The sequence below is a fragment of the Falco punctatus genome, assembly GCF_963210335.1.
Source record: "Falco punctatus genome assembly, chromosome: 17".
NCBI lineage: Eukaryota > Metazoa > Chordata > Aves > Falconiformes > Falconidae > Falco > Falco punctatus.
The window spans coordinates 2,853,293-2,880,940 of NC_137597.1; the positions used below are offsets into that span (position 1 = coordinate 2,853,293).

General features: G+C 49.2%; 1 protein-coding gene across 1 annotated transcript; it reads right to left on the bottom strand.

Moving 5' to 3' along the window:
- On the bottom strand, positions 1-27,648 carry LOC308054423 (potassium voltage-gated channel subfamily A member 3-like). Its single transcript, XM_080367248.1, has 4 exons — positions 20,168-27,648; positions 15,133-20,136; positions 9,284-14,368; positions 1-892 (listed from the first exon to the last, which is right to left on the bottom strand). Exon 3 carries the CDS (start codon positions 12,670-12,672, stop codon positions 10,921-10,923), a length of 1,752 nt encoding a protein of 583 aa, XP_080223374.1. The 5' UTR covers positions 12,673-14,368; positions 15,133-20,136; positions 20,168-27,648; the 3' UTR covers positions 1-892; positions 9,284-10,920.

Genomic DNA, 27,648 nt, shown 5'->3' on the forward strand with positions numbered 1-27,648 from the left:
TGATGGACTTCCCATTTATTATAGTATTAGCAAAACAATACTATAATATTCCCTCAGGACTGACAGTGGAACAGCAGAGAAGGGCGCACAGGCTTTTGTGAAATGAAGCAGGGGCACAACCAGCCAGGACTGGGGGTTTGTACCTTTTCCACCTCTAGAAATTCGATTTTTCCGTAGTTTTTCATGGAGCGATCCTGAAAAGAAGGCACAATTTGTCGACTGTGTGACACAATTTTCCTCACCATCAGTGGAGATGTTACTTTCTTAATAAGGACTTAAAATAAATCACAGCCTTTGGTACAGTACATACCTACTTATAAAGAGCATTTGCAGGAAAGTCAGAAAGAGGGAACAGAAATTTCACATCCCAGCACTGAAAACAGCCCGTGGCCTTTGACAGGGAACAGTGAAAGCAACTGAATTTCCCCCATCTCCCTCCCACCTCGAGGAAAACACTTGGACTGCTTATGAGCAGCTCCGGTTAACGTTTCCTTTCCGGTTGCTTAATCTTTCAAGAGATTTTTTTTAAATTTAAAAAAAAAAAAAAAAAGACTGAAATAACGTCCAACTGATATCCACATCCCCTCCTCCATTTTTCTGGCTGTGTTCAGTCTCGTTATATTGCACATGATTGGAAGATAATCTTCTGGCTGCAAAGATGTTCCCTTCTACATAATGCACTTGTTAGAAAACACAGATAACGTGGCAAATATTTCATATATATATATATATATGAAATATGAAATGGATTTAACTGGGGAGGACAGACCCTCTGTCAGTCGGGTCCACAGCAGCATCAGTCACCGTGTCCGTGATGTTTGCCATTTTCTTGGAGACGTTTTATTTCTCAACACAGTCCTGAAGGTCTTAATTTTGAAACTTCTTCTGTTATCTGTTGGGCAGAGCAAAGAACCACTTTTATGCACAGCCTGGTTTGGAAAACAAGCAACAGGTTATTATTTTTTTTCAAGGTAAAGTGGAAGAGATGTTGCACATTGGTCCCCTCCGACCTCACATCCCCGTTCCCCACAAATGTAAAGTGAAAATTTGCTGATTAAAATTCTTTAACAGGCTAAATGCAATGCAGCCTAAAGCGAGCTAAAGATAGAAAAAAGATTCATTAAATATATTCTAGTTATTAACTATTATCTCACGTTAATGACAAGTTCCAAATCCAGAATGATTAGCACAAAGTGGGGTTTTCTCATCATATTTTTATCTTAATCAAGCTGGGTTTGTTCTGACCCGGTATGATTCACATGATATTAAGCAACTGGTGGATCTAATAAATCTGATGCAAGGGACGGCAGGAGCCGGGGTGGATCCCGCACCCAGCCCTCGGACCGCAGAGTCGCTCCCGCAGAGCTCAAACCTGAGACTCCATTTTGATGTCAGGATGGAGATGTCTAGCAAAGGACAAAAAAAAAAATCCCCCAATCTCTGCGGTGCCAGAGCTGCCGAGCCTTGGGAATGCGTGAACCCAGCTGGCATTGCAACAGGTCGGCTTTGAAGCCTAATAACTCTACAGCGCAAAGGAACGCATCCTGACTCCTATTTGAATACAGTGAGATGCTCTGCTCTGTCTTGAAGACGCTGAAATTCTTAGAAACTTCACGCAACTACTTATATTCCTCTCATTTTCCCAAAAATGTATGCTCTGCCTTTAGTTCACACCGCAGCAATCGGAGCATCCCACCTCCTGCTGTACTGTGTCCCGGCTCTGCACCCGCATGGGGACAGGCACGGCCAAATTTCCTGAGGATTTCAGCCCTGTGTAAGTCAGCAGGAGTCACCACACCCCCCCCCCCCCCCCCCAAATTCTGGCCCTTTCATGGTGATTTTTCAAGTGGGAATTAGTAAAGCTTCCTATAGCAAGGTTCATTAACTATAATAAAACCTGTGTGTGGTGCACACTAATAAGATGAGCGCTACCACCACATCACATCACGTGAGCCGGATGCTTCATTAGCAGCCGGTGATGAGCCAAGCGTAGGAAGGTTCTTGGTCCTGAGCTGCCTGGTCCCAGCTCACCCCCCAAAATGAGCCTATTTTCCCCAAAGGGAGAGTCAGGATGAAGCTATGCGAGACGGGATAGCATCCCTGCACTGAGGAGGGTGAGCCCCACGCTCTGGGCGTTGCAGGGATGCTAAAGGCAGGCAGGGAAAGGAGAGAGGTGGGATTTCCCACAAGGAGCAAAGAGCCCCTTGCAAGGCAGCGCAGCACTCGGGGGGGAAATAAGCTACCAGAGGGGCTTAGTGCTCCTTGCAAGGGTCTCAGACCAGCCAGTTATTCAAGCACCAGCTTATCTGGGAGTGCCAGAAGGACTACTCATGGGCTTAAAGCTAACTGGGGTTTATGCTTTATTGGACTGGGCTTGCTGGGGGGGATTAAGCCCCCCTCCCACCTGCCAGCAAGGAAGGGCTCCTGCTTTTTTGCAAAGCAATGGTCAAACTGCCAGGATCCTCCAGCATTGCTGGAGTATTACACAAATAAAACCCAAATAGCACCTTCCACCCAGCCCGGCCCGGGGGACACCATTGCTTTGTCTGAGGAGACGGCAGAGCTGGGGCTCTGCAGATTAAGCGGTAAATAACGATGTTCTCAAACCTGGCAAATAATCCTTGTGCTTTGGGGTACCCTGGTGCCTTCTCAGGCTGTGTCCTTGCCCTTGTAGAAAGAAACCCCACATCCTCAGCCTAACGGTGACGTTATCTCACTGAATTCCGCAAGAACAGCAGTGGGAGTGAGAAGTCAGGAGCATTCAGGAGATAGTGCTGCTCCAGCTCCTCTGAAGGGATCCAGATGTCTTCCCATCATATGCGGGTGACGAAATCCTCTCCTCTCCAAGAGACACAGAGGATATTAAAGAGCAGTCACAAAAATTAAATGTTTTTAAACCAGCCGAGCCAAACGACTTGTATCCAAGCATTCAGAGGTGGTGAAGCAGTTCATGAGACTGCAAGTACTGAGTATCTCTTGAGCCCTGGACCTAGTGAAAATCCCGAGGACTGGGACATGGCTCCTGTTAGGCCAATTTTTTAAGGGATAAACAAAGCAACCTGCAAAAATCATGGGTCTGGCCATCTGTCGCTGATCCCAAACACTATGCTGGAATGGCTGGGAGTCTTAATACAGAATTAAAGAGGAAGCTATAATCGATGCCAATCAACGCAGGGTTAGGGAAAATGGATCTTATCATATTAATTTGATATCTCTTCTTACTGAGTTCTATGTCTGGCTGATAGAGGTAAGCGCTTGTGCAATGCTCTCCTCTAAGGGGGCTGCCTGGCAGCTTGGTTAAGAGAACGGAGCAATAAAGCCAAACTCCCAGAGTCAACGGTCGGAAAAGCAGCTGAACCCAGGTTGCTTTCATTGGTTCACTTCTCCTTGTGCATGCTTTGCTTTCTCAGGGCATTTTTCAACCAGGATGGGAGAGACATTGCTGAAAGGTTTCGTGCCCCAGGAGAAAACAGCCCAGGCTTGTTTCAGATGCTGCAGAAAGATTTCCTCCTTTAATTCGGGGATGCACACAGAGAGGCAGAAAACCCCTCTAGCCTGCAATGCTACACCCTGCTCAGAGCAAACTCCTTTTGCATCCCTCCTCCAAGCTCAAATTTGCAGCAGGCAGGTTCCTTTTAAGCCCAAACTTCTTACATCTCATTTCTCACCTGCTGCAACAGCTTGAGGTTCAAATCATTATGGAGCTGCTGTGGCAGCTCCAAGCAGAGACCAGCAAGGAAGGAGAAGAAGGATTTAAACTATACATGCACAGAGATTCCAGGAGAAATGAGCCATAAGGATGGAAAAGCAAGTGCCAAGATGCAGAGTGAAGAAATCACAGGAGAGGAGGGAGGATGGTTTGGGGAAGGGAGCTGAGCAGAGCCGAGCCGGCATCCCCAGGAGGCTGGGTGAAACCCGGGGCTTTCCCCCAGGTGGGAGAAATAACTGCAGTTAGTGGGGTATCAGGGGGAGGGTCTGCAGGCTTTGCAAGCTTCAAGGAAGCTGAACTCCACAAAGCCTTCTTCACTTCTTGTCCTGTGTTTCAAAACTGCCTCTTCCTTCCACAGCGTGTCTCACTGCAAGCACTTAATGAAGCTGCTCCGTGTCATTTACAGATGAGGAAACCGAGGTCCGGAGGAGCTGGCCTGCCCAAAGCCACCCAGCAGGCCAACAGCAAACACCACAGTGATCCCACCCTGCAGGTCAGGGGTGCAGGGACACACATTTTCATGGACTAACAACCGCAATCTCTCCGAGCAGCACAGCATCGCCCACCACCCTGCACTGCACTCAGCTCCTCGACTGCAACCGAGGCGCACAGCGAACACATCTCTCTGCAAACGCAAAAAAAACCACTTTGCAAAGTGTGTGCTCATCTTCTCCACACCCCGCTGCGATCTCCAGCTTCCCGTGAGAGCAAGACCCCCAGCACAGACCCTGCTGCCAGCAGCCCCACTACCCCCGTGGGGGCTGAGCCCTCGGTGCTTCCGCTGCCGATTGAACCATGACACAACCCCAAAGGATTTTCCGTATCTATTCATGACAGTGCTTCAGAGGAAGCAAAGCAAAGCAGCTGGTGCTGGTCAACGTGAAAATAAACCTGATTGCACTCTGCATCCCTTGCCAGCAAGAGCAGAGAGCCACTCGCTAATCTAGGCGTGCGAGCCACGCATCCAAACCAAGTCTTCACCCAGTATGCGTTAAAGATGCTAAAAATGAAGTGCAACAACTGTAGAAAAGCAACAGACATGACAGAGCTTAAACATGCTCAGAAAAGCATCTGAATAACAAGTCTTAAGGAAATGAATCATTCTTAAACAAACCCAGCAGCGTGTGCTGCTGTCTGCAACGCTGAGCGGGGGTCTTGTATTAGTGTGCAGCGCGGTTAGGTAAGGACTGTTCCTGTTACGAGGAGGGGAAGAGCAGCGATCGGGAAGTATTTTAGCTGCTCCTAACTCGAGTGACAAGCTGAACGAGACAGGAGACAGGTTTTAATTTACTTGAGCATGTCTTGGTTCATAAGAAGGAGAAAACTGACAGTGGCCTGCGGGGAGGTTCATGCGTGAAGGTTTCCCTGCCCTGCTGCAGAGCATCCTCAGCACCAAAAATTCAGGCTCTGAGTGGTGATGAGCCACAGACAAACCCCAGAATTTGTGAGTCTCATAAAGCAGCGCTTTTTTTGTGGATAAAAAAAGCACATGGGGGCTCGGGGGGGGGGTGGGGGGGGGTGGTGGTGTCTCAGAACATTTGTGGCTGAGTTTTGCTAGCAAGAGGGGTAGAAGGGCTCCAGCTACAAGGGTGGTGTGGGACCCCACATGCATCCCTCTTCCACACAGAGGACAGTTTTCATGAGCAAAACATGGGATTCACCGGGTGACAAAGAGCAGGAGCCCTGACGCCTTCCCAGCAAAGCAGCAAACACGCGTCCTGTCAGGTGGGATGAATATCGCTTTGACAGAGACACCATTACTCATTTTCCATTTGGGAAGCCAAGCACAGGAGTAAAAAGTCTTGATTGTATCCCAGGCTCAACCACAGCTGAGCTGGGAGAGCCAGATGCTGCGGAGATGGGGCTGGGGCTGCTCTGCAGGGCTCCTCTGGCAGCGAACGTGCCCCCCACCATGGGATGGCTCTGCCCTCCAGCAGGGCTGTACTCCCCTCCTCATGCCAGTCCTACTTCTGCCCGAAGAAAACCCTCTATCACCACCCCCCAAAATGAAGCACAACCCCTCCCCACTGCTGGAGAAGCGATTCCCAGCCAGGACGAGGCAGCTCGGGGCACCCACCCTGAAACACCCCCAAAATGTCCCTGTCAGAGCATCGACAGCCAGAGTCCCATGACTGTTTCCAAGGAAACCCTCCTGCCAGAGCATCACACGGCTCCAGCCCTCCCGCTCACTCCCGACTCCCACCACCGGCACCGGGAGAGGGCTCCCACCACCCTGCACCCACAGCACGGCAACCATCGGGCTCGCCCAGCCCCAGTGGGTGCTCTGTTCCTGCAGCCTCTGCCGGGTAAACAGCACTGGGAGAAACGGGAAAAAGCAGCAGCATCCCGTCCTCAACACATCCTCCAGCTATGCAACACCCCCCCCAAAGCTGAGCCAAGCACCCCGTTCAGACTGGGGGTGCAGAGCCATAGCAGGGAAGGGTGCCGAAGAGCAGTACCAGCTCTGTAGCAGTGAAGGCAACATTTTATAGGATATTGCCCTGCCCACAGCACCCTCTGATGTTTAGAAAGTCCCTATTTCCCCACATCCATTGCCCACACAACTGCCTTTGCACAATGATGCTGGTGCACTGAGCTCTTCTTCCCGGTACATAGAGCAATTAAGACTGAAGGGCAAAATAAGTTGCATTTAAATCCTATTTGGCTGCTTGCAGCCTACCCAGACATCACTTGTTAAAGCATTTTAAAAGGGAAAACAAAAAAAGGCCCTGCCAGGCTGTGATGGGAGCTGCCATGTGCTCTCACCAAGATACGCATACTTTAAAAGCTTGGCAGGAAGAGGGCTCCAAACTACACAATTAAACAGATTTCAAGAAGAAAACTCTCCGAACACAGCAACCGCTGCCAGAGACCCTTTCCCTGCCCTAGAGCTCTGCCAGGAGAGACCCCTTCCATGATGCCTCTGGATGCCTCCTTCCCTCCTGCTGGGGAAGCTGCTTGTCTGCCCTTTGTCTCCGCTTAACTGTCCATAAACTGGGGATTAAAAACAAAACCCAACTCCTTTTGTCAAGTGATGGAGCAGGAACAATTGCCTGGGAAGAAATCTAACCCTCCTGGAGGAAAGAGATATCTCTAGCCCTTGTGTGTGTCCACACGTGGGGTGGGATGGATACTGTTCTGCTCCTCTGGCCGCCCCAAGCACCTGAAGGTCACCTATTGTGCTGGAGAACAACAGTCTTTTTAGAAGAGTTCAGGCCTGAAAACACACACGAAAAAGGGCAAATAAGCAAGAGTAAAAGGTGATAGTGTCAAAGTACCAAGTGAAGAGGCCAGGGTTAGGGTTGCTGCATGTCCCCTGTCTCGCTGTACCAAGGATGTGTTTCACGGTGGCATCCAGGGCTGAAAACAGGGGAAGGGAACAGGTCCTAAAATATAAGCAAAAGGAAAGGGAAAGGAGCCTGCAAAAAGAGGTAGGAAAGGCTCTATACCACCCAGTGCCCCTATATAAACTGAACACAGAAAGCAGCCAGGGAGGCAGCTACAGCCTCCCAGGGCTGCACCCCTGGGGCAGAGGCAGCCGGCTCCCATCCTTGCTCCCATCCTCCGGTGCCAGCAGTGTCACTTTGCCACTCAGATGACAGGTACAAAGGACAGGGGAGGAGGAGAATATTTCAGAGAGCATCCCTGCCACGCCGTGCATGCAGACAACAAGGTCTGGAGTCTATGCCGGGGACTACCACGCGTTTCAGGGACCCCGCCTCACCCCTGCTTATTTTCTGTGCGATCTTAAATGTCAGCCAGCAGCTTTCAGTAATGCACTTTCCTCCTTCTAATGTAATAAACCGAGTCTAGGCAAGCCCTTCGCCTTGCAGACAGCAGGCAGGCAGCTCCGCTAATACTAATCTCCTAATGCTGCCCCCTCTAAGCACATTAGAACCAGTCAAGTCCAACACGCTGCACAGGCTGAGGCTCATCTTTAACTCCCCAGTGACTGTCAAAACAGTCTGAAGTCCTAATAGGAGGCACATTGCAGGAGAGCAAAGGAAGTTAAACTAGCAGCTGGCTGCAAAGAGGGCAATCTTCCCGCGATCTCTCCAATTCCTGGTACAACACACACAGCAACCACTTTTAAGAGCAGCCGTCAGCCCGTGCTGGAACAGAGCAGTTCTCTCGCTGAACAGCACCTAACCAGACAGCGCAGAGGGAAGCAGCAGACAGAAATGGGGCAGACCATCAAAAAGATATCCCTGTTTTTCTGCATCCAGTTGTTTGGGTGTATCTGACAGACAGAGCAGTGGTGCTTTTATATTTTTCAGCGATACCACTGGGTACTGGAGCAAAACTGCCTTTTACTCCAGAGGACGAAGTGGTTTTCTTGACACCTCTCCCATACAGCATCTTCTACCATCAACAAAATCCATTTGAAATTATTCTGCCCCTACTAAATAAGGCAGGGAGTAGTCAGGAAAGCAAACTAACAACCTGTACGGTTTCTGCTTATTTTAGATGACAGAGAAACTGAAAATGGTACTGTGCCATTTACAGGAGAACACGTGGTTTCCGTACCCTGTGCAGCTGCCACGGGGAAAATGCAGACACAAAACTCATCTGCAAACTCTCCAGAGTGGGACTGTTCCACTGCTGTTAAACTCAAATCCTCCTTTTAGGAACAGGTGTGTGGAAAAGCTTTAACAACAATAAAAAGTGAGAGCTTGTAGGCAGAAATTACTTTACAGCCTGCTGGCAGCCTGGGGAAAAGACACATTGGGGTATTCCCAGTTACCCCAGCTAAGGGATCCCAGTTATCCTGGACAAGGGATCCCAGTTACCTTCTGCAATGCTCCAGATCATCTTCCTAATAAAGATCATTTGTTAGATCCTCAGCTGGTGAAAACTACAGTAGCTCCAATAGAGCTGTTGCATACCATTAGCCAAGAAGCTGCTCTGATGGGTATTTTGGTTGTAAGGGTTTATTAACTGGGGCTAAGGCAAGTCTAAGGGAGAGTGTTACAAATTGTCCCAATCCTTTTAAGTCTGGGTAAAATCCTAGCCAAACTCCAATTTCGGCATGGCTGGCATCTCTCAGGAAAAATCCCCCTTTCCACATGCTGGAGCGTGATGTGACTTGCACAGGTTGGGGTCAAATCTCTCTTTGCTGTAGGAGGCTTTTAAGAGCAGCCCTGTGCAGTACCCTACCTTGAATGAATCTGGTTTTATTTAACCCAAAACCTAGTGAAACAGAGCAGAGCTGAAGCCAAGGCACTCGAAGCTGAGCAGCCAGGCCCTGCCTTCAGCCTCCTTTGGTGGCAGGGGCCGGACCAAAGCATTAAACTGCTGCAAATGACCTTCCTAGCAAAGAACTGAAGAAATCCAGCTGCAGAAAAGCAGCAGGGTTTACCTTCTACGCATAGCACTAAAAAGCAAAGTGAAAAGCAAATATAATCAGAGGAGTTATAGGATGTTATCCCACTTTACCTAACGTGCATAAAAAGACCCGAGAGCAGCAGGGTAAGCTGAAAAAAACAACTAATCAGTGGAAAACATGAGGTTTGTCCCCCAAAAAAGCAACGTTACTTTATGATGCTATTAAACTCTACCCCGTGCAAAGCTCACCTGATCCCATCAGATGTCCCGTGGCCTCTGGTGCACATGTGAAGAAGAAGCGGGTCTATTTTCCCCGGCAGAATTTTGGTTACTTTTCAATCCTGCTCTTTATAGATCTGTCCCCCTTGTTTCAAAAATCTGCCGAGGTTTCTCAGCCGAGCTCTCCCGCTGGCTGCCCAGTGCCATTTCACACTGGGATTGGGGAAACCACCGGGTTTCCTGTGGCGCAGGGGGAGTGCAGGGTCACTGTCGGCGCAGTGGGAACTCGTGTTTGCAGGAGACTCCATCCCCCAATTTCACCAGCAAGGTGTGAGCTCCTTTGCGAGGGAGAGGTGAGTTCGTGGTGTGCTTATTGCCTACGGGTGCTTTATTCGGCACAGGGGAAGCTGCAGCCAGGACGTGGCCCAGGAAGGGGGTGCCAGGATGGGGTCACATTGCGGGGCAGAGCCACGGTGTCCTGTGGAATGACAGGGCTGGAACCATCTGGAAAGGTTTTTGTGGGAAGAGCGAGGACCAAGGGGGATGGGAGAAGGGATGCCATGACAACCTTTAGGGGTTTCCCAGGAAACCATGGTCACCATGGCAACTGCATCACTCCGGTCCGAATTAGTGACTTCCGCTGGAAGGCGTGTTCGCCACTTTAATCTTCTTGCGATAAGCAGCTGCATCTCTCCCAAACGCATTGCAAAAAAAGGGAGGAAATATCCCTTTGTCTCCAGCTGGGTGGGTTTGAAGCTGCACAGCCACAGCGAGGAGCCCGTCGCGGATCCTGCATCCCCCGGTCCGTGCTGGCATCGCTCCCTGCACCCTGTCGGCTCCTGAAACCATTCCATTTTGCCTTTTGCCTCCCTCCTCCCCGCACACAGACCTGCTGCACGGCCACAAATTTGGCGTTGGATGAAATAATACCATAGGGTTACAGGGGAAGGGAATTAAGAACACAAAACAAGGGCTTTTTCTTTCTTTTTTTCTTTTTTCTATTTAAATCAGCATTGATTGCACTCGGGTCTCTGACCAGATTAGAATTTCAGAAATCATCTAACAGGGGAGAGAAGGGAATCTGTGATGTGCCTGTGATGGCACACCACACGTTTCAATTTAAGCGTCATTTAACAATGTGGTAACAGAGACTCTCTGCAAAATTAAATGGTTATTACCTCCCAACCCCCTTGCAGTAGGCTCTGCAACATGTTTTCCTCCTCTCCCCACTCAATCCAGGGTTGTTAATCCAACAAGTGAGCTTATGTGATGGAAGGGAAATCGGCTACACGCTGCCTTTAGGGAAGGGGAGGGAGAAAATTCAGGAGCAAAACGAGAGGTCCCCAAAACCGAGAAAACAAAGCAGCCCTGCAACACGTTGCAGAACAAACACCTGTTTCGACAGTGAGTGTGTTTTGTCTTCATCTTCCTTCTCTTTACCCTTTAGCTGTCCTCTTCTTCGGAGAATTTTTAATCCTTTTTTTTTTTTTTTTATCTTTAGAAAGGAAGGATCTAAAAAAATAAACGTATAAAAACGAGGGCACACACAGACCGACGATGGTGCATGTTCCACACAATACCGAGTACACAGTCACTTTGCATTATTATTGTTATTATTTTTTTATCGCATCCTTAGATTTTGTTGCTGTTTTTTTGGTGTGGGTTTTTTAAACATCCGTAAAGATCTTTTTGATATTCACACAGTTGGGATTGTTTGTGGTTGTGCAGTTGCCTGTCTTAAAGGCAGCCTGTTTGAATGCACTGTGGTTGATTCCCCCTTCCTCGATCACCATGTACTCAGATTTGCTGAGGGTGGAATTGCTGCGAGCCTTCCGCATCTCCTCGCTGGACGAGAGATGCTGGCAGCTCCCGACGTGCATGTACTGGGCTTGCTCCTCACCTTCTGTTTCCCGGTGGTAGAAATAGTTGAAATTGGAGACTATCACAGGCACGGGGAGAGCGATAGTTAGCACCCCTGCGATGGCACAGAGAGACCCCACGATCTTGCCCCCAATGGTGATGGGGTGCATGTCCCCATAGCCCACTGTGGTCATGGTCACCACCGCCCACCAGAAGGCATCGGGGATGCTACTGAAACCTGAACTGGGGTCATCGGCTTCTGCGAAGTAGACGGCGCTCGAGAAGAGGATGACACCGATGAAGAGGAAGAAGATGAGCAAGCCCAGCTCCCGCATGCTGGCCTTGAGGGTCTGCCCCAGGATCTGCAGCCCCTTGGAGTGCCGGGAGAGCTTGAAGATACGGAAGACCCTGACCAGCCGGATGACTCTGAGGATGGCTAAGGACATGGCTTGCTGGCCGTTGCCTTGCCTCTCAGCCAGCTCGGTGCCCAGCGTGATGAAGTAGGGAATGATGGCCACAATGTCAATGATGTTCATGATGTTCTTGGAGAAGGTGGCCTTGCTGGGGCAGGCAAAGAAGCGGACCAGCAGCTCGAAGGAGAACCAGATGATGCACAAAGTCTCTACCACAAAGAAAGGGTCGGTGAAGGACGACACCATGGAAGTAGCTGAGGATGAGGAGTTGGTGAAGACATCAGGTGGGAGAGGGCCGCCGCCTGTCCCGAAGGTCCCTCCAGTTCCCTCATAGTCGTGGTCATCCCTGAATTCAGGCAGGGTCTCCAGACAGAAGATGACAATAGAGATAAGAATGACCAGGACAGAGACGATGGCAATGCCTCGGGCTGGCCCAGAGCTCTCAGGGTACTCAAAGAGGAGCCACACTTGGCGCTGAAACTCCTTGTCGGGAAGCGGCCGCTGCTCCTCCCTAATGAAACCCTCGTCCTCCCGAAACTTCTCCATGGCCTCCTCCCCTAGCTGGTAGAAGCGGATCTCCTCAGAGAAGATATCGATGGGGACGTTGACGGGTCGCCGGATGCGTCCACCCGACTGGTAGTAGTAGAGGATAGCGTCAAAGCTGGGACGGTTACGGTCAAAAAAATACTCATTGCGGAGGGGGTCGAAGTAGCGCATCCTCTTACGTGGGTCCCCCAGCAGCGTCTCGGGGAACTGTGCCAGCGTCTTCAGCTGGGTCTCAAACCGCAACCCCGAGATGTTGATCACCACCCGCTCGCAGCACTCGTGCTCCCCACCGCCCGCGGGCTGGCCGGCGGGGACCATGGCCGGAGTCGGGGGGTGATCGTAGCGGTCCCCCCCCAGCAAAGGATGAGGATGCTGTGGTTCTTCCAGCAAAGGGTCTCCGCCGCCGCCTCCCACCACGGTCATGCTGCCTTCTTCCCCTTCTTCCCCCTCTTCCTCCTCTTGGTCGGGGGGCGGCTGGGGGGCGGCGGGGGGCAGCTGCTCGGTGTAGCCCAGGTTGTGGTGGCTGGTCGAGCCGCCCCGCGGATGCCGGCTGGCGGAGGAGGCAGCCGGAGAGTAGAGCAAGCTCCGGCGCTCGTCCATAAAGGTGTGGGGCGGAAGGGGAAGGGGGGAGGGAGGATCGGAGAGGCGGCAGCCGAAGCCTCTTCTTCCTCCTCTTCCTCCTCCTCCGGGCGGAGAGGGAGAAACAGCCGCGCAACTCCTCCAGCGGCTGCCGCTGCTCTGAGGCGCTGAGGCTCTTCTCAAAAAATCCGCCCCCAGCCCTGGCACCGCCTCGCTCAGTCACTGCTCCCGGAGACACCCACAGCACCCCGGCCCTGCCCCGCGGCCCCCGGCGAGCTGCAGGCACCCCCTCCCCTGCCCGGGGGCTGCCGAGCCGGACCCCCACCCCGCCACGCACCGAGGGGCTTTGGTCCCCTCCGGGGGAGCATCCTTTGATGCTCAGCGGGTTGCAAGCAGGGAGAGGGTTTTTTTTCCTGGCAGAACCGCTGCCTAGAAAGAGTTTTTCTGTCCCTCCCCCGGGAAGGTGAAATGTAATTTTGATTATTAATTTGGGGGGTTGCCTGTTGGTTTCACCATTTCGAGCCGCGGCGGGGCTGTGGGTAATGGAAAGCAGACAGCAGCGGCCGGAGCCACCAACAGTTGTTTTGAATCAGCGTCTGGGCTAGTGCTGGGGATTTTTTTTTTTTTTTTTTTTTGCTGTCTAGAGAAGAGAGCATGTGCCTGTGTGTGTGCACGCCTGTGTCTGTGTGTGCATGTGTGTTTGCACACACGTGTGCATGTGCATCCCCCCAGCAAAATAAATGGAGAAGCGAAGCTGATCCAGCCCTCAGCCAGCTTCAGTCTGACCCCAAATTGCATTTCAGACTTTCCTGCAAGAAAGCCAAAAGGCTTTTTTTTTTTCCCCCCCTTCTCCATTCAATTCATCTTCTTATGCAGATAGTTCGTATTTGGTCAAAAGGGATTTTTATTTTTTTTTTTTTTTAAGGCAAAAGCCTTCTCTGCAGGAGCCCAGCGTTGGAAAATGCTCCGTTCCCAGGAGATGTGCATCAGGGACAACCTCTGATCCCTGCACCCGCTGTGCCCCCCAGCCCCCACAGTGGGTCCCCATTTTCCCAACACCCCCTACCTCCCCAGACAGCAGAAGCACTTCAATCCCCAGCCACGTGCCAAGCGGGGTTTAGGCAATTCAGGGAGTTCCCAGCTTGGGAAAGAGCCTGACCATGAGGGTTGGGGAGAGGCTCGGAGGGCAACCACGCTGCCATTCCAATGCCAGCCGGATGGTCCTGCCATGACGGAGGTTAAAACCCCTCCACCAGCCCCGCTTTAGCTCATCGCCGCAGTTATTTTTAACCAGCACAGCCTCCAGAAGGTAGGGAGAAAAACAGATGAAAGGATCAAACTTATTTATACTTTAAATTAGAAACAAGATGTACAAAATATGCAAACCTAAGGGAGGAGAACAACAATAAATAGTGGTGTAAGAGCTGACTCCAGACTCTAACTGGCAGATTAACAGCATGGACGAGGTCTGAGCGAGCCGAGCCCACCTTCCCCTTTGCTGACAGAGGGGAAAAAACCCTCTGCCACTAGAAATGAGGGAGGTTTCCTCAGGAATGAGCCTCAGCAAGGTCCTGCAGATGAAAATGTGGACCGGGGTGTGGGACCTAACCCAACTCACCTTTCAGTGAGCTGCCTGCTCTGTCTTCATCTCCACCAACCTCCTGGCGCTGCCATGGCCAGCGCTGGGTTTTTCCACATCAGCATCAGTTCAGCATGGCTGTTGGAAGAGATTCACCCACAATCACATGCAGGGACACTTGTCTCCACGCCATGTCACCTTGCCCCAGACTTGGACACATGCCGCTTGTTGCCACCTCCCTCCTTGGCTTGAAGCCACACTTTTGAGTCCCAATTTGCTTGAGGCTCCAGATCTCCTGGGAGGAGGGAGTTGGGGCAACAGGTCTCCAGTCTTGCTCCCCCATCATTCCTACAGCAATTAATAGTGCTCATCAGCAACATGCTCCTGGCAAGAGTGTCCACTCCTTCTTTCCAACACACAGCATCTCCCAGCCATCCCAAAGCCCAGATAAAGCAGGAAGCAAAGCCCTGGAGCTTCATTAACCTTTGAGCTGCTCATGTTGCTTGTAGATTGAAAAAAATTCCTGGAAACAACAGTTCATATCCAGGTTTGAGGCTCTATTTTCCATAGGTTTCATGATTATTAAATAACCATCATCTCCTCTGTACATACATATATATATCAGTTAAAAACTTGTCTGGCTCATCTCTTTGCTAGGATTTCTGCCAATAAATCACTGTCATCTGGTCTAAGGCAAACAAACAAGGCTGCTTTAAACTATAAACATTTATTGATGACAAAAGGTATTGATGGCAACAAGGCGTAACTTCCATAATTGCAACAGTTTACTCCAGATCTCAGTCAGGGGCAAACTCTTCAGAAATTATTGAGAGCCACAGACCTTTGAGATGCTGCTAGGAAAAGCCCTTCCCTTAAACCCAGGAGGAGGATTAAGTCCTTACACCCCATCAGCTGCAACACAGCAGCAGACATTAACCCCTGAGCTCCAGGCAGCTGTGGTCCAGCATCAAACTGGCTCAAAGGATTCCTCCAGGGGCTACAGCCGGGCAGCCCCAGGCACTGTGTAGCCTCCTGGCCCTGTTTACTCCTCCACTGCTTCCCCGTAATCCTATCAAAGCCAATTAAGCTGTGCCAGGCGAGCAGCCATCGCTGCAGGCAAAGAGCAGCCAGAGGGGCAGATCACCTCCTCCACTGCAAAGCATCCTCAGCTCCTTCCTCTTTGGGAGGTCCCCAGCCAAAGTTTGGTTCAGCATCGGGGATGCAGCAATAGCATCACCTCCTGCTTTGCATCAGCTGCTGCCTCCCCCACATGTGTTCCCCACACTGGTTTGCATACAGGCACTGCATCAAGCCCCACATTTGTCAAGCAGCAACAGAGGTGGCCCAGGTCACGTCCCAAACCCAGGAGGTCTGAGCACAAGGGCAGAGGCAAGGGAACAAAAGCCCAGGGGAAGGGACATCTCTGCAATGTCCAGCCCAGCCAGTGCTTCCTTGCAAGCTGGGAACTTGCTGTACGAGGTGCAGCATCAAACCTGTTCCTCAAGCCTGTGGCTTTTCTGTCTAATGCGAGATGTCCCAGTCCTCCCTCTGCAACTTTCCCTCTGCTTTCTCATCCAGCTCTTCTGCTGCATCTGGTCTCAACAAATTTAATTTTATTCCTGATGGCTATTTAAGAAATCCCCCTGTGCAATGATCTACAGGCTGACCTATAAGATCAGATGCAGTTTCTACAAAGAAGCAGAGCAAGCATCACACTTTCCCTCCTTTAATGGCCTTCTTAGGGTGGATTTCCAAGCAAAGGGGACACACAACTTTCCTCTTCCCGCAGCCAGACCCGGACCATGAGGGGAACCCCCCTAGCATCCCCCCAGAGGGACATGGGCTGCACAAAACATCTCAGGACCTTCACCCTGACCGTCAGCTACTCCCAGGCATGGAGCTGCCTTAGCACCACGCTTCCACTTTGAAATCTTGCCTCCTTCTCGCTGAACCCCATCACCTCTCAAGCAGCCTTCTGGGGTTGTTCTTCCACCAATCCCCGCTTCTCCCATGTTAGCACCAGGCAGCTGGGCAGAGCAGTCTGGCATCCAGCCTGGCTGCTGCAGCGAGCAGGATCTCACTCGCTCTCCCCTCCCTTGTGTTTGAATGGGAACCCTGCCTCCATTGATAAATCTGGGGCAAATCTGCTATTCTTTATTTCTGAGGATCAGAAACCTTTCAGTGCAAACGTTGTTACAGTAATACCTTAATGCACTGTAAATGTATTGTCTCTCCTCCCACAGCGGGGAACGCACGAAGCCCCAACTGCTATATCAAGGCAGCACGGCATTAACTCACTGGCAAGGTTTCTCATGTCATCTCGGAAACATGAGCTCTACCTCTGCTGCTCATAACGTGGACAAACGTTACGGTGAAAGGCTCAGGGGTGTCACCAGGGTCACTCATCACTGCCTGAAACCTTTGCAGACAGGACTGCAGAGGACTGTTGGCGTCAGACAGGCAGTTCAGCATCAACCCAACTTTTCAAGAGTAACTTGGAGCAATCCATACATCACACAGCTAAAAGAGATGAATGGATGCTCTAACCCTGCTCTGCTTAGCTTGCTTCAGCCAGGTTTGGCTGCTTGCCCTCCCTGTCGCCTTCGTCTGGCTCTTCCCCATCAGATTATCCCTGATTTAATTATTATTATTTGCTCAGTAATTGGGGAATGAGTTGAACAATGGGACCTCTGGCTCCAGACCGACCGACCAGTCCTGCCACCCTCACCTTCTCCCTTGCAGACAGGTGAGGTGGGAGCATCCCCCCAGGCCCCGAAGCACACACCCTTCCAGGAGAGCCATGATGTTATCTCAACATACACTAAGATGGGGTCACCGACCCCATTCCCAGAAATCAGGCATCCTGTCTCATCTCCTCAAGCCACAGAAGCATCCGATGAGGGCTGCTCCTCTGGGGTAACACCTGGGGTCAGACAAATTCTCCGACAGCGCCACGCAGGGAGGTACCAGGAGGGATGGGAACCAAATCTTGAATTCCCAGGGTGAATCTAATGCTCTAACTCTGGAGCACACAGTCCCTATTCCTGTCCCCCTCTTAGTCAGACTCCGCGTGTAACTCAGTCATGGAGTGAATCCTCCAGTCTCTCTGTGCCTCAGTTTCTCATCTGTACATTAAGAGAATATTTCTCGCCTCCCACCTAGAGTCTATTTAAATCCTATGCCAGAAGCCTTTTGCTGTGCTCATGGTTGCAGAAAATGAGAAGATACTGAAATTTGGAAGGGAGAGGAAAATTCAGTGCTGTCAAAATACTGTGGCTTGCTTAGCCCTCAGCGCAGGTGAAGAGCATCGCTGTGAGCTCCGCAGAGATAACCGATTCCTCTCTTTAACAGGGCATTTAGCACCAAGCACAACAGGACCCAAACGCCCTGGGATCCTCTCCAACTGCTGCAGTCCAGCTACCAAAGGCAGCACGTTTTTAGAGAACAGTCATTACTGTTAATAGAAAGGGGAAGTGAAAATTGAACTGCTAACCCAAAATAACTGAGCATGGACAGGAGCTATTTTTCATATTTTTTTCCACGGTGCTGTGGATTTAGCAAGAGTGTTGCCTGGCCAGCAAAGTACAAGGTTTGGTGACTAAAAAAGGTCACCCAAGTTACTCTGCATCTCTCGGTTATTTCACTTGGTGACTCCATCAGCTTTAACAGAGCTGCCTGAGTTAAATCCCATCCAACCCTTTGGATATCTAGGGGTTACAACTCAGGATGTAGTGAGACCTATTTTAATATCCTAAAAATGTGATTAACTGGGTGGGATTATGGTGGCCAAGCAATGTTAATGCAAATTCCACTATAATGGGGATCATGTTCCAAGGCCTTCACAATGACAGCAAAATGATACCCAGTGACTTCTTATGCAGATCCTGTTGCATGCCATTATTTGGTCATTACGATATAAAATTACATTGACAAAGCAATTTAACCACAAATCCAGTGAGATAACAGGGCAACATTACTGTGTTTTCATTACAAAGGTAAAAATGTCTGCAGGAGTGGAAGATGACCTGCATTTCAGCAACACGGAGGAGGAAAGCCAAGGGACTCCTCGAGAGCTCAAGGTGACGCTGGGAGAGCGTCAGTGCTGAGTCAGATGCAGCCTCGGATAAAGATGTGAAAGCCCCTAATTCTGGCAGCAAAAAGCATTGTGTGGGTGAGGGGTGACTACTCGCCCCCTGAATAATTTATTTCACGGATGTCACTTGGTGAAAGTCACCCAGCGAGGTGGCACGAGGCACAGCCTTCGCAGCCTCCTTGAACCGAGCAAGCTGCAACGCAATCCCATGGCAGCAAAAACTCTCAGCCCCTACAAACAAACCCAGCAACCGCTCTCCATCTAAAGGAATGTGGTCGGAGCAGTGTGCCCTAGAATATGGGATCAGTCTCTTCACAATAATATTTTCAGGGGATGCTCAAGATATTCAGGGTGAATTGGTACCTAACTCCCTTTGGCTGCACAAACAACTCTGGTTTTAAGTAATACGATTTTGCTTTGCATAGAAATACTGGAGAGCCTATAAGTCACCGTTGTGCCACAAAGCATCCCTTGTATGGGCTCAAATGTTTATTTTTAAAACAAGCACTCTCCACCTTTTTCCCACTCGTTAGCCAGTTCTATTCCGAAAAATAAATTACATCAGAGAAACCAAGTTATTTTTCTTGTGTTGGGTAGTGGGGATGGAGCCTGCCTTAACCCTTCTCTGCCCTGGCACCAGGCACGGGGCCCTGCCAGCATTTAGATCAGTAGGCGCTGGGCAAGGAGGAGATGTATCGAGGGCACTGAGCTGTCTCACTCGAGCACAGGATCCCTGTGACAGCCACTGCACTGCCTGGAAAGCAGGCAAGGACTTTCAAACCACGTTTTGTCTCTTGGATTTCTCTGCCTTTCCCCAATCCTCCCAATTTTTCTGTGACTTTTCATTTGCTACTTCAGTGAACATCATGTTAGAGAGGAAAGAGATGAAATCTGAGCTTGCAGGAGTCTGATCGACACAGCCCAGGAGCAAATAATAAGGAATAAGGCACTGCCATCACATTGTATTCAAGTGGGATATGACTTCCATCAACCACACATCTCTGGCATCCCTGGGGAAGAGCCATCCTTTAGTAAATGTGGTGTCAGTAAGGAGCTAGCAGGAGGAACGCCGCTTAATGCAAGCATCAATACATTCAGCTTGGGGACAAGCCAGCTCTGGGAGAGCCAGACTTGTCCCCCAGAGCATCCCAGTCCCCTAAGCGCTAGCAGGATCTGGGGAGACCCACCCAGTTCTGGGTACCCACAGCCCCCACGTAACTATGCTAACCCCAAAAACAACCTGAGGAAGCTCTCTGTCTTCCACTGAAATCACACGACCAGTTTTGCCCAATGTGAAACTGCTGATGGTTAAAATGGGGAATACGCAGGGTAGGGGAGAGCCAAGAGAGGACAAACACCCTTTCGCACTTCATTGCTTTATGCCTTGTAACAAACACAGGAGCAAATTCGCTGTGGCAGAATTATTCTGAAGCCATCAAACTTCCATTAGAGTTTGATAAAGTCATGGCAAGAAACAGGGTGACTGCTGCCCAGCTGCAACAAGAGAGCTGCGTTACAATGACAAGGACGCTCCAGAGGGCTGGATCCCCCAGTGACACAGTCCTCAGGCTTTCAGTCTCAGAGGAAATGGCTAAATAGAAAATTAAAACTTGCACAGGTCACCAGGCAAAACACATTACCGCAGCCCGGGCTTCCTGGCTTAAGTTAATTAGTTGATGTTTGTACAATGCTTTGAAACAAACAAAAAAAAACAACCCACCCTGCATTAAGCGCCAACATTGTCATCATTCACTTTCTAGCTGGTAGTCCAGGGGAAATTCTCTTCTGCTTGAAGGCCCTTCTGTCTGTCCTCCTCACCTTCGGTGAGTTTAACCCTCAGTCACCAGTGCTGGGGACCGGTTTGCTATAAAAAGCACCCCCTCAGAAGTAACAATCTTGTTACGGGGGTCGTTTTCTGTGGGGAAGATGCATTTGCACATCATGCAGTTTTCAAGCACCGGCAGTGAGTTTGTTTGGGTTTAGCTGTAACATCTGGGTGCTGGCAGATCTGCAAAGCCTGCAGGTAACACTGGAGCTCTTTAACGCTTCCCAGCCAGGAGGCAAAGGGCTTTGTTTCTAACTGGGAAACCCAAACGAGCAAAAATTTGGAGCAAAGGAATTTGTGCAGCATCGCAGGGAGTCTGCAGGAGAGCTCAAAGACCTGAGCTCTGCAGCTCAATCCTGTGATTTATTTTTAAGCAGATTTTCTGTTTTGCAGCCTCAGCATTTCTTCTCTGGGATCCCCCTTCTTGCACAGCTCATTTCTGAGAAACCCTGAAAACCTGCTCAGAAATCCCCTTGTATCACGGGGTGTTTGCAAGAAGGAATGCACCAAAAACAGGGTGAGGGGTAGCAGATGAGTTGCTTTTTTGTCTTCTTAAGCCATCTTGTCAGGATGAGGGGCTGTGATGCTGGGTGATGGGTGACACAGTCCTGCCAGGAGATCACTCGTGGGTGCCGCAGGCGCCAGGTTCATTTTGCTGACTGACATCCTTTTTGGCAAGAGCTAGTAATAACAAACGAGACTTGCTAAGAATTAACACAAGATTCTCTCAAATGACTTTTCTTATGCAACCTCCACAGGAAAAGTAAAAGCCACCACGTTCCTCTTTCCCATATCTGTAAGGCCACGATGACAATTTAACTGATTTGGGGATTTTTCTTTGGAGGGTGGGAGCCTTCTTCCTGTAGCCTGGCTTTTTTTTTTCTTTTTGTTTTTCTTTTTTCTGACATATTAGGCAAAACAGGTCCTTGCTCAGCCTGGGGACACCAGGAAGGCAGATCCGCTCTGTCACCTGTAACAGTAACCCCAGCAACAGCTCGGCTGCCAGCAGAGGCAGGAGAGGATGCTGACTCACTGCCTGCTTCGCTTTTGCAGCTCACCCTTCATAAAAAGCATTGCTGGAGGAGTCTTGCTATTCCTTTCCTCTAACCCTCCCCTTAAAAAAAAAAATCACGAAGAAGCCTCAATTATAAATGAACACATGAAAAAAAGTATCAGTGAATATCAAGGAAAAGTTTAATTCCACAAAGGAATTCATTCTGGTTCAAAAGGCAGTGCCCACCATTAATTCGCTGAAGTCATTACAAACAGAAATGACTCCAGAGATGGAAGGTTTTGCTGCAAATATAAATCACTGAATTATTAACAGCCTGGAGACAGCAAGAAAGGGGAGGAAAATTGAGAAGACCTTCTAAAAAGAAGAATTCTCGCCAAAATGATTGAAAGTCTTTTCTCTCCTTTCCTTTGACCTTATTTCTTTGTCTGCTGCTTGCTTTCTTTTTTAATTCAAATCTTGTGCTTCCTCCACTACTTTGTTCCCTTCTTCTCTTGGGGAAGCACAAAATGACATCCACAACAGAGGAGAGAGAGGAAATCAGTTGACTTTGGCTTTTTCTCACAGCTTTTCCTCCTGGTAAAGTCATTTTGGCTGGAAAGCAATGGGAACACAGTGCAGGCAGACATGGAGATGCTGGCAGGAGCAGGACCTAAGGGTGGCTTCCAGCATCTCGGGGAGGGAGGGAGCAGGGAGGGAGCCGAGATGTCACAGGGGTCCCCAGCAGGACATGCTTCTGCAGCTGCCCCCTTGGGAGCAAAGCTGTGTGACACCCCTCCTAATAAACAGCAAATTTGGCGATGGTTTTTTAATTGCCAGGATTTGTTTCTGCTTTTGATTCATTTGGTCCATCATGAGAAGTCTGTCCAGGTACCCCTGACACACTGTAAAGCTGCCCAGACGTGATCATGTCTGTGCTGATTCCCTCTCCTGCTGACTCCAGCTCCTGCCACCCAGCAGTGATGGAAGATCCTCGCCTTTCCCTCAAAGGGTGAGTTTTTAGCCCTCACGCAGAGCAGAGCCAGCAAAAATGCTGCACAAGGCATTATTATTGTTATTATCTTCCCAAACCCTCATGAGATGCCTGATGATTTCAAGGAGGGGGAAAGGCAGAGGATGAGATGTGACTCACGGCTGGGAAACGCACGAGGGTGGCAGAGCTTGTTAGAGAAAAATCAACCCAAAAGATTCCTCCTAGCTCAACAGTTATCATAAGCCAGAATTCAACAGGGAAATCCTGCTAAATCCTCCAATTTCTGCAACATATACAACTGTGTTCAGTGCTGCAGGAACCCAACGATGCCAGAGCCCAGGGCATGTGGATAATGTGGTTCTGGGGATATGATGGGATATTGAAGAAGCTCTGCTATCCGCATAGATTGTACATACCCTCTGCACACATCTTTCTTCCCAACTCACCCACATTCAGGTGACAACCATCACCTATAGATAAGCCTCCCTAGGAGCCCCTATGCCATAAGGCCACGTTCCTCCATCCCCAGCAAGCAGCTGTGCCACGGAGGTGCTGCCGGCAGATCCAGCCTCCTCCTCGTGATCCTGGCATGGAAAATGGGTGAGAAAATGTGCTTTTTATCCTGTGCCCTCTGCAATGGGGTTTCAGGCTCTACCCGCCTGTATCTATTGTCTGTTGCCTGCCTTACATGGAAGCTTTTAATAGCTCCATTATGGCAGCAAAGATGATGAGAGGCATCTCTGCAAAGCTGAACTGGAAATGCTTTTTTAATAAGGATGATTCACGGTAGCTCCCCACCCCGGTGTCAGCCACGGCTCTGCGGACAGAGTGCTGCCTTCCACTGACATTTCATCACGACGGAGCCTGGAAGAAAAGCTTATGGCTACCAGAATCTCCTGGCTTTTTGCAGCGTGGAGGAGAGACTAAGGTTTGGACCTGAGGCTGATCTCTGCTCATCTGAATCTCCAAATTAAAGAGGTGAAAGGATTTGTTTGAGCTCTGAAGAAGTTTGCAGAAATGCCCCAAAATTCGATGTGACCAATACTGCAACCACCTCCTCCACCAGCCTGACTCGAGGACAGGGAAAAAGCCACAGAGCAGGGACAGGAGGAGGCCCTGGTCCTGTATTTTGGAGGCTGCTTTGCCATTTAAAGATACCTGAGCTGCAAATCAGGGTCAGGGAAAAGCCAGGAGGCCTGGCCCAGTGCCCACATCTGGGTCTGGTTTAGCCCATTATTCATTAGTCCATTGAACAGATGACTTCGGGAGTATTTCCCTAGGTGACGCACAAAATTTTTGGGGAAAAGGACTAAACTGTCCCCTCATCCCTGTCACTGAGGCTCTGCAATGCCCTCAGGAAATGGTGCCTCAGTCTCCCCATCTGTAAAGTGGGTTGCAGGTATCGACCTTCCTTCGTGGAGTGCCCTGAAATCTAGGGAGGACGTGATTAGGGCGGCGATTATAATTATTTACACCACCCTAATGGTATTTTAGAGCCTGTCATGGTTGTGGCTGGATTTCTAACATTTGTTAGAAAGAGATAAAAGCTTTTTCCGCTGTTCGGTCTGAAGACTTTCTTTGATGTGCTGTGGCTAATAGCTCCTTCATTTGATTAATTTTCATTTCTGCCGTTGGTCTTTAAGAGCTTCCACACAGACTTTGTGAATGGATTGGAAGAGACGGAGCAGCTATCCCCCCTGAAAGCCGCTCCAATTCTCATTAATACAAATCCCTGTAGGGCGAACTCCCAGCCCCATGCTCGTGTCTGAGGAAGCCAAAAATAGCAACATTTATAATAATAATAAATAACAGGGCGGGTGCTAGAAACCATGAAGTGCCTCCAACGGATTTTGTGTGTGTGTGTATATGTGCGGGAAGGTCCCAAAACGCAAGTGACAACAATAATCGAGGCTTTTGTCAGAGCGTGAGTGTTAGGAATAATTGAATCGCTGCCTTGTTACATACAGACCGATTTAGACCCTCATTATGCATTTGGCAAGTACTTAGCATAACGAATCAATTTAAAATGGCACATGAGACTCAAGTAATTCATAATGAAACTCCAAATCAAGATTACAAGGCAAGACTAAGCCTCCCCAGCTCAAATTAACTGGATGGAGAGGCAGCCTGTGATGAAGATGAGCTGAGGATAGGGAATAGGTTGGAGGAATCCTCGAAGCCTCTGTCACCGCCTCCCACATGGCCTTGGGTCAGGCATTTAAGTCTCCTGGAGCTCTGGACCCTCATACCAAAATTGCACGTGTAGCATTTCTATTTCAGAGAGTATTCCGTGTCTGGCTCCTCTCACAAATGAAAGAGGCAAGGTCTGGTCTGCGGTTGCTGCTGGGTGTCCCTGGCTGTATCAGATCTTCGTCGCTCTGGCTACTCAAGGAACAGCCCCAAATCTGACTAGTTTCTTCTCCTGAATTTACCCCCATAAAAAGCCCCCTGGACACCATGGCATATGAGCTTACTGCAGCTCTGTCATCCCTCTCTGCTGAGCCACAAAACTTCCCTGCCTCCCAAACATCATGCAGTTTAACGGGCTTAAACCAGTAAGATGTGGGGAGAGGCATCAGATGAGTCGCATGGGTGAAACGGGGTATCCACAGCAGGATTGAAGTGGAAAAGAAGCATATAAATCCAGAAAGGCTTCACAAACATCCCTACACAGGTGTATGCCACAAATCCAGCACAGAATGGTAAAACATAGCAGAAAGGACTCAGTTGCTGCCCCAGAGGTATAGGGCAAGGCAGAGCCTGGCATAAGCTGCGCTCAAGTCAGGCTTTACACACCCAAGGCAGCAGAAGAATATAACAGCATGTTCTCATGGCAGCTGTCTGCTACAGCTTTACCTCTGTGCATTTTAGGAATTAACCAGCTGGGATTAAAAATGCCTCCCACCCCTTCATATTTAAATATAGGTTTTCAGCCTAACAAACAAACAAACAACGGGGGAAAAAAAAGACAGAGACAAGGCTTTGCTCAACCAGAGCTGAATAATTAGGGATGACTAATACGATATACTGTGGGAAAGCACAGAAGAAACTCTTGCCAGGATGCAGACCCTGGCTGATAAAGCCTACTACATCCACGGGACAGGTCATCTGGGGTTTCTGGGATACTATTGTTTCAATTTAAAGCCTCTCTTTCTTCTGAGTCTCCAAACAGGCTGCTTTGCTCTAACATCAGGGGTAAGAGATGAGTCTACAAGGAGTTTGCTGGGCTGGGACCGCCCATTTCCTCCTGTTCCTTTGGAGAGGTCCCAAATCCACACCAGACCCAAGCGGGTGCTCTGTGGGATACAGGCACAGCTGGGAGGGCTGGAAACTCCAACTTGGCTGGAGCACTTGGGTTACTTGGGGAAAAGAAAAAAAGCCTAACCAAGTAAATTTACATCCAAGCGGAAGCCTGGGACTCTCTGGTGCAGGGGCTGCCGCTCAGCAGCGGAAGGATGATGCTCCTGCAGAATCCCTTTGCTCCAGGTGGTCCCCAGCTAACCTCTGTTCTCCCCCTAGAAAGATTAGGAGGGGAATTTTTCTCAGGTAATTCCAATTCTCTGTTCCTTGTGCTCAGCCTGACATCTCATCCCAACTTCTGGCTTAACAGCATAGGTCAGCTAAAAGTTACTTTCCAACCTTGCTGCTCCATATAGTAATTCCCAGTTATATAGAGCTGCGGCTACAGGGGGACAAAAGGAAGATACTAGGCTCCTGAAAGGCAGATACAATCCTTAATCTTTGCATTATAATGTAAATCATACTATGAAAAATATTTGGGATCCTCTGCTACTTCCAGTGCTGCTGAAGTTACTACCCAGTGCTACGAATATAGCTATCAGGTATGTGCAAAAGCAGCTCCAATGTGTTTGGGTTTTTTTAAGCTCTCAGAAAAAAACTGAGATCTGTGTGTGCATGAACATTTAATGAAAGAGATTTAAAAGAACAGCATCCTATCCAGTATCACGGTGGAATAATTTTGGCTGAAAGGCATCTCTGGAAGGATGCTGTGCAAGTGCATGGGAACCCTTAAAGCAGTCAAGCATTGTACAAAAAATATTCATGGAGACTTGCATGTTGTGACAAATCAAGTTGCTGCATTAAGTTTCCCCAGATATGTATATTTTTTTAATTAATGTTTAAGTTCTTGGAGGTTGAGGATTTATCCTGCACTGCATGGATGAAGTTACATGGTCCTTTATAAGGCTATTTAGTCTATTTTTCAACATACAGCACCTAAACATTCTCTTCTTAGTACTACAACAACAATGCAATAGCCTATACCGGTCTTGTTTTGTACAATATTCTTCTCAAACCTTCTCTGTGCTATGCTGCATGTTACAGTTAAGACAGAACAATAAATGTTATATGAGGAATATAAAGTTTTGCTGGGAAATGGCCTCATCATCTCCGAAAAGCTGCCCCCGAAGTCACAGCAACTTTCCAAAGTTTTAGCAAAATTAAGGTTCCTGCTGCCCAGGTTTTTGCTCATATCTTCCCTTAGGGCAGCTGAATCCATAAGGAACTTTACGTCAAATGCCTAGAAGCAAGCCTTTCCTGCCTCCACATTTTCCCAAAATGATTCTTTTTGGCTGAAAACCCTTAGGTACGTTTCTTTGCTAAAGGCAGTTTTTTTCTGCTTCTAAAATCTGATACAACTCAATAGAAGATGAGAGAAGTTAATTCCCCAAAATCTGTTCACAATATTGCTACTTAAAATACTTCACAGGAGTCAAAGCCAGAATGAAATATTCTGATTTCATCCAAGTTTGCCCATCCTTATAAATTTATTTAGAAAACCACAATTCCTAGGAAATCCCCAGAAAAGCTGGAGAGGAAAAAAATCCAAGGGGGAAATCATGGGAAACAGAAAACTTGGTTCACATCCAGTTCTAAGGGATGTACTGCAAACACAGAGACTGTCTCCAGTGAAAACATGGGACACAGAGCATCTCTGGTGAGATCAGAGTTTGGATAGAAATTGGTGAACTTGGTTACCTAAGGCAGCGAGGGAGTGTGTGTGTGTGTATGCACACACGTGTTCACAGGGGATTACTGGGACACGTGAAGTGTGGACATTTTATTAGAAATCAATGTGTTCCAGTGGCGGTTCTTCATTAATATTTTGTAGACAGCATGCAGAGGGGACTGCTTTCCCTAGGACCTAAGGAGCTGGGTTCTCCACAGGCATGCCCAGCTGGTTTCAGGGTCATGATGCTTTTCCCAGTTGAAAACCAAGCCCAGACAGTGCAGGACTGGTGCATCTTTTGTGGTTCCAGCAAGTCGCCCCGTGTCACCCAAAATGACAGCAGGTTTGTAGGTTGTCACGTAACCTCCTCCTGCCATTTTGCAGCTATGTAGGACACGCAGCCTCCAGGGAGGCTCCAACGCTGATAAAGCGTTCTTGATTTACTGAGGTTTGGGCTGCAACATGTTCATTGGCAGATGGATTATCTGGGCCAAATCCTGCACTCAGGGATACCCAACACACCTCTTGATGACTTCATTAAGCCTC

Excerpts from the sequence above, each read along its gene's own strand:
- LOC308054423 (XM_080367248.1), bottom strand. The coding sequence starts at position 12,672 with ATGGACGAGCGCCGGAGCTTGCTCTACTCTCCGGCTGCCTCCTCCGCC.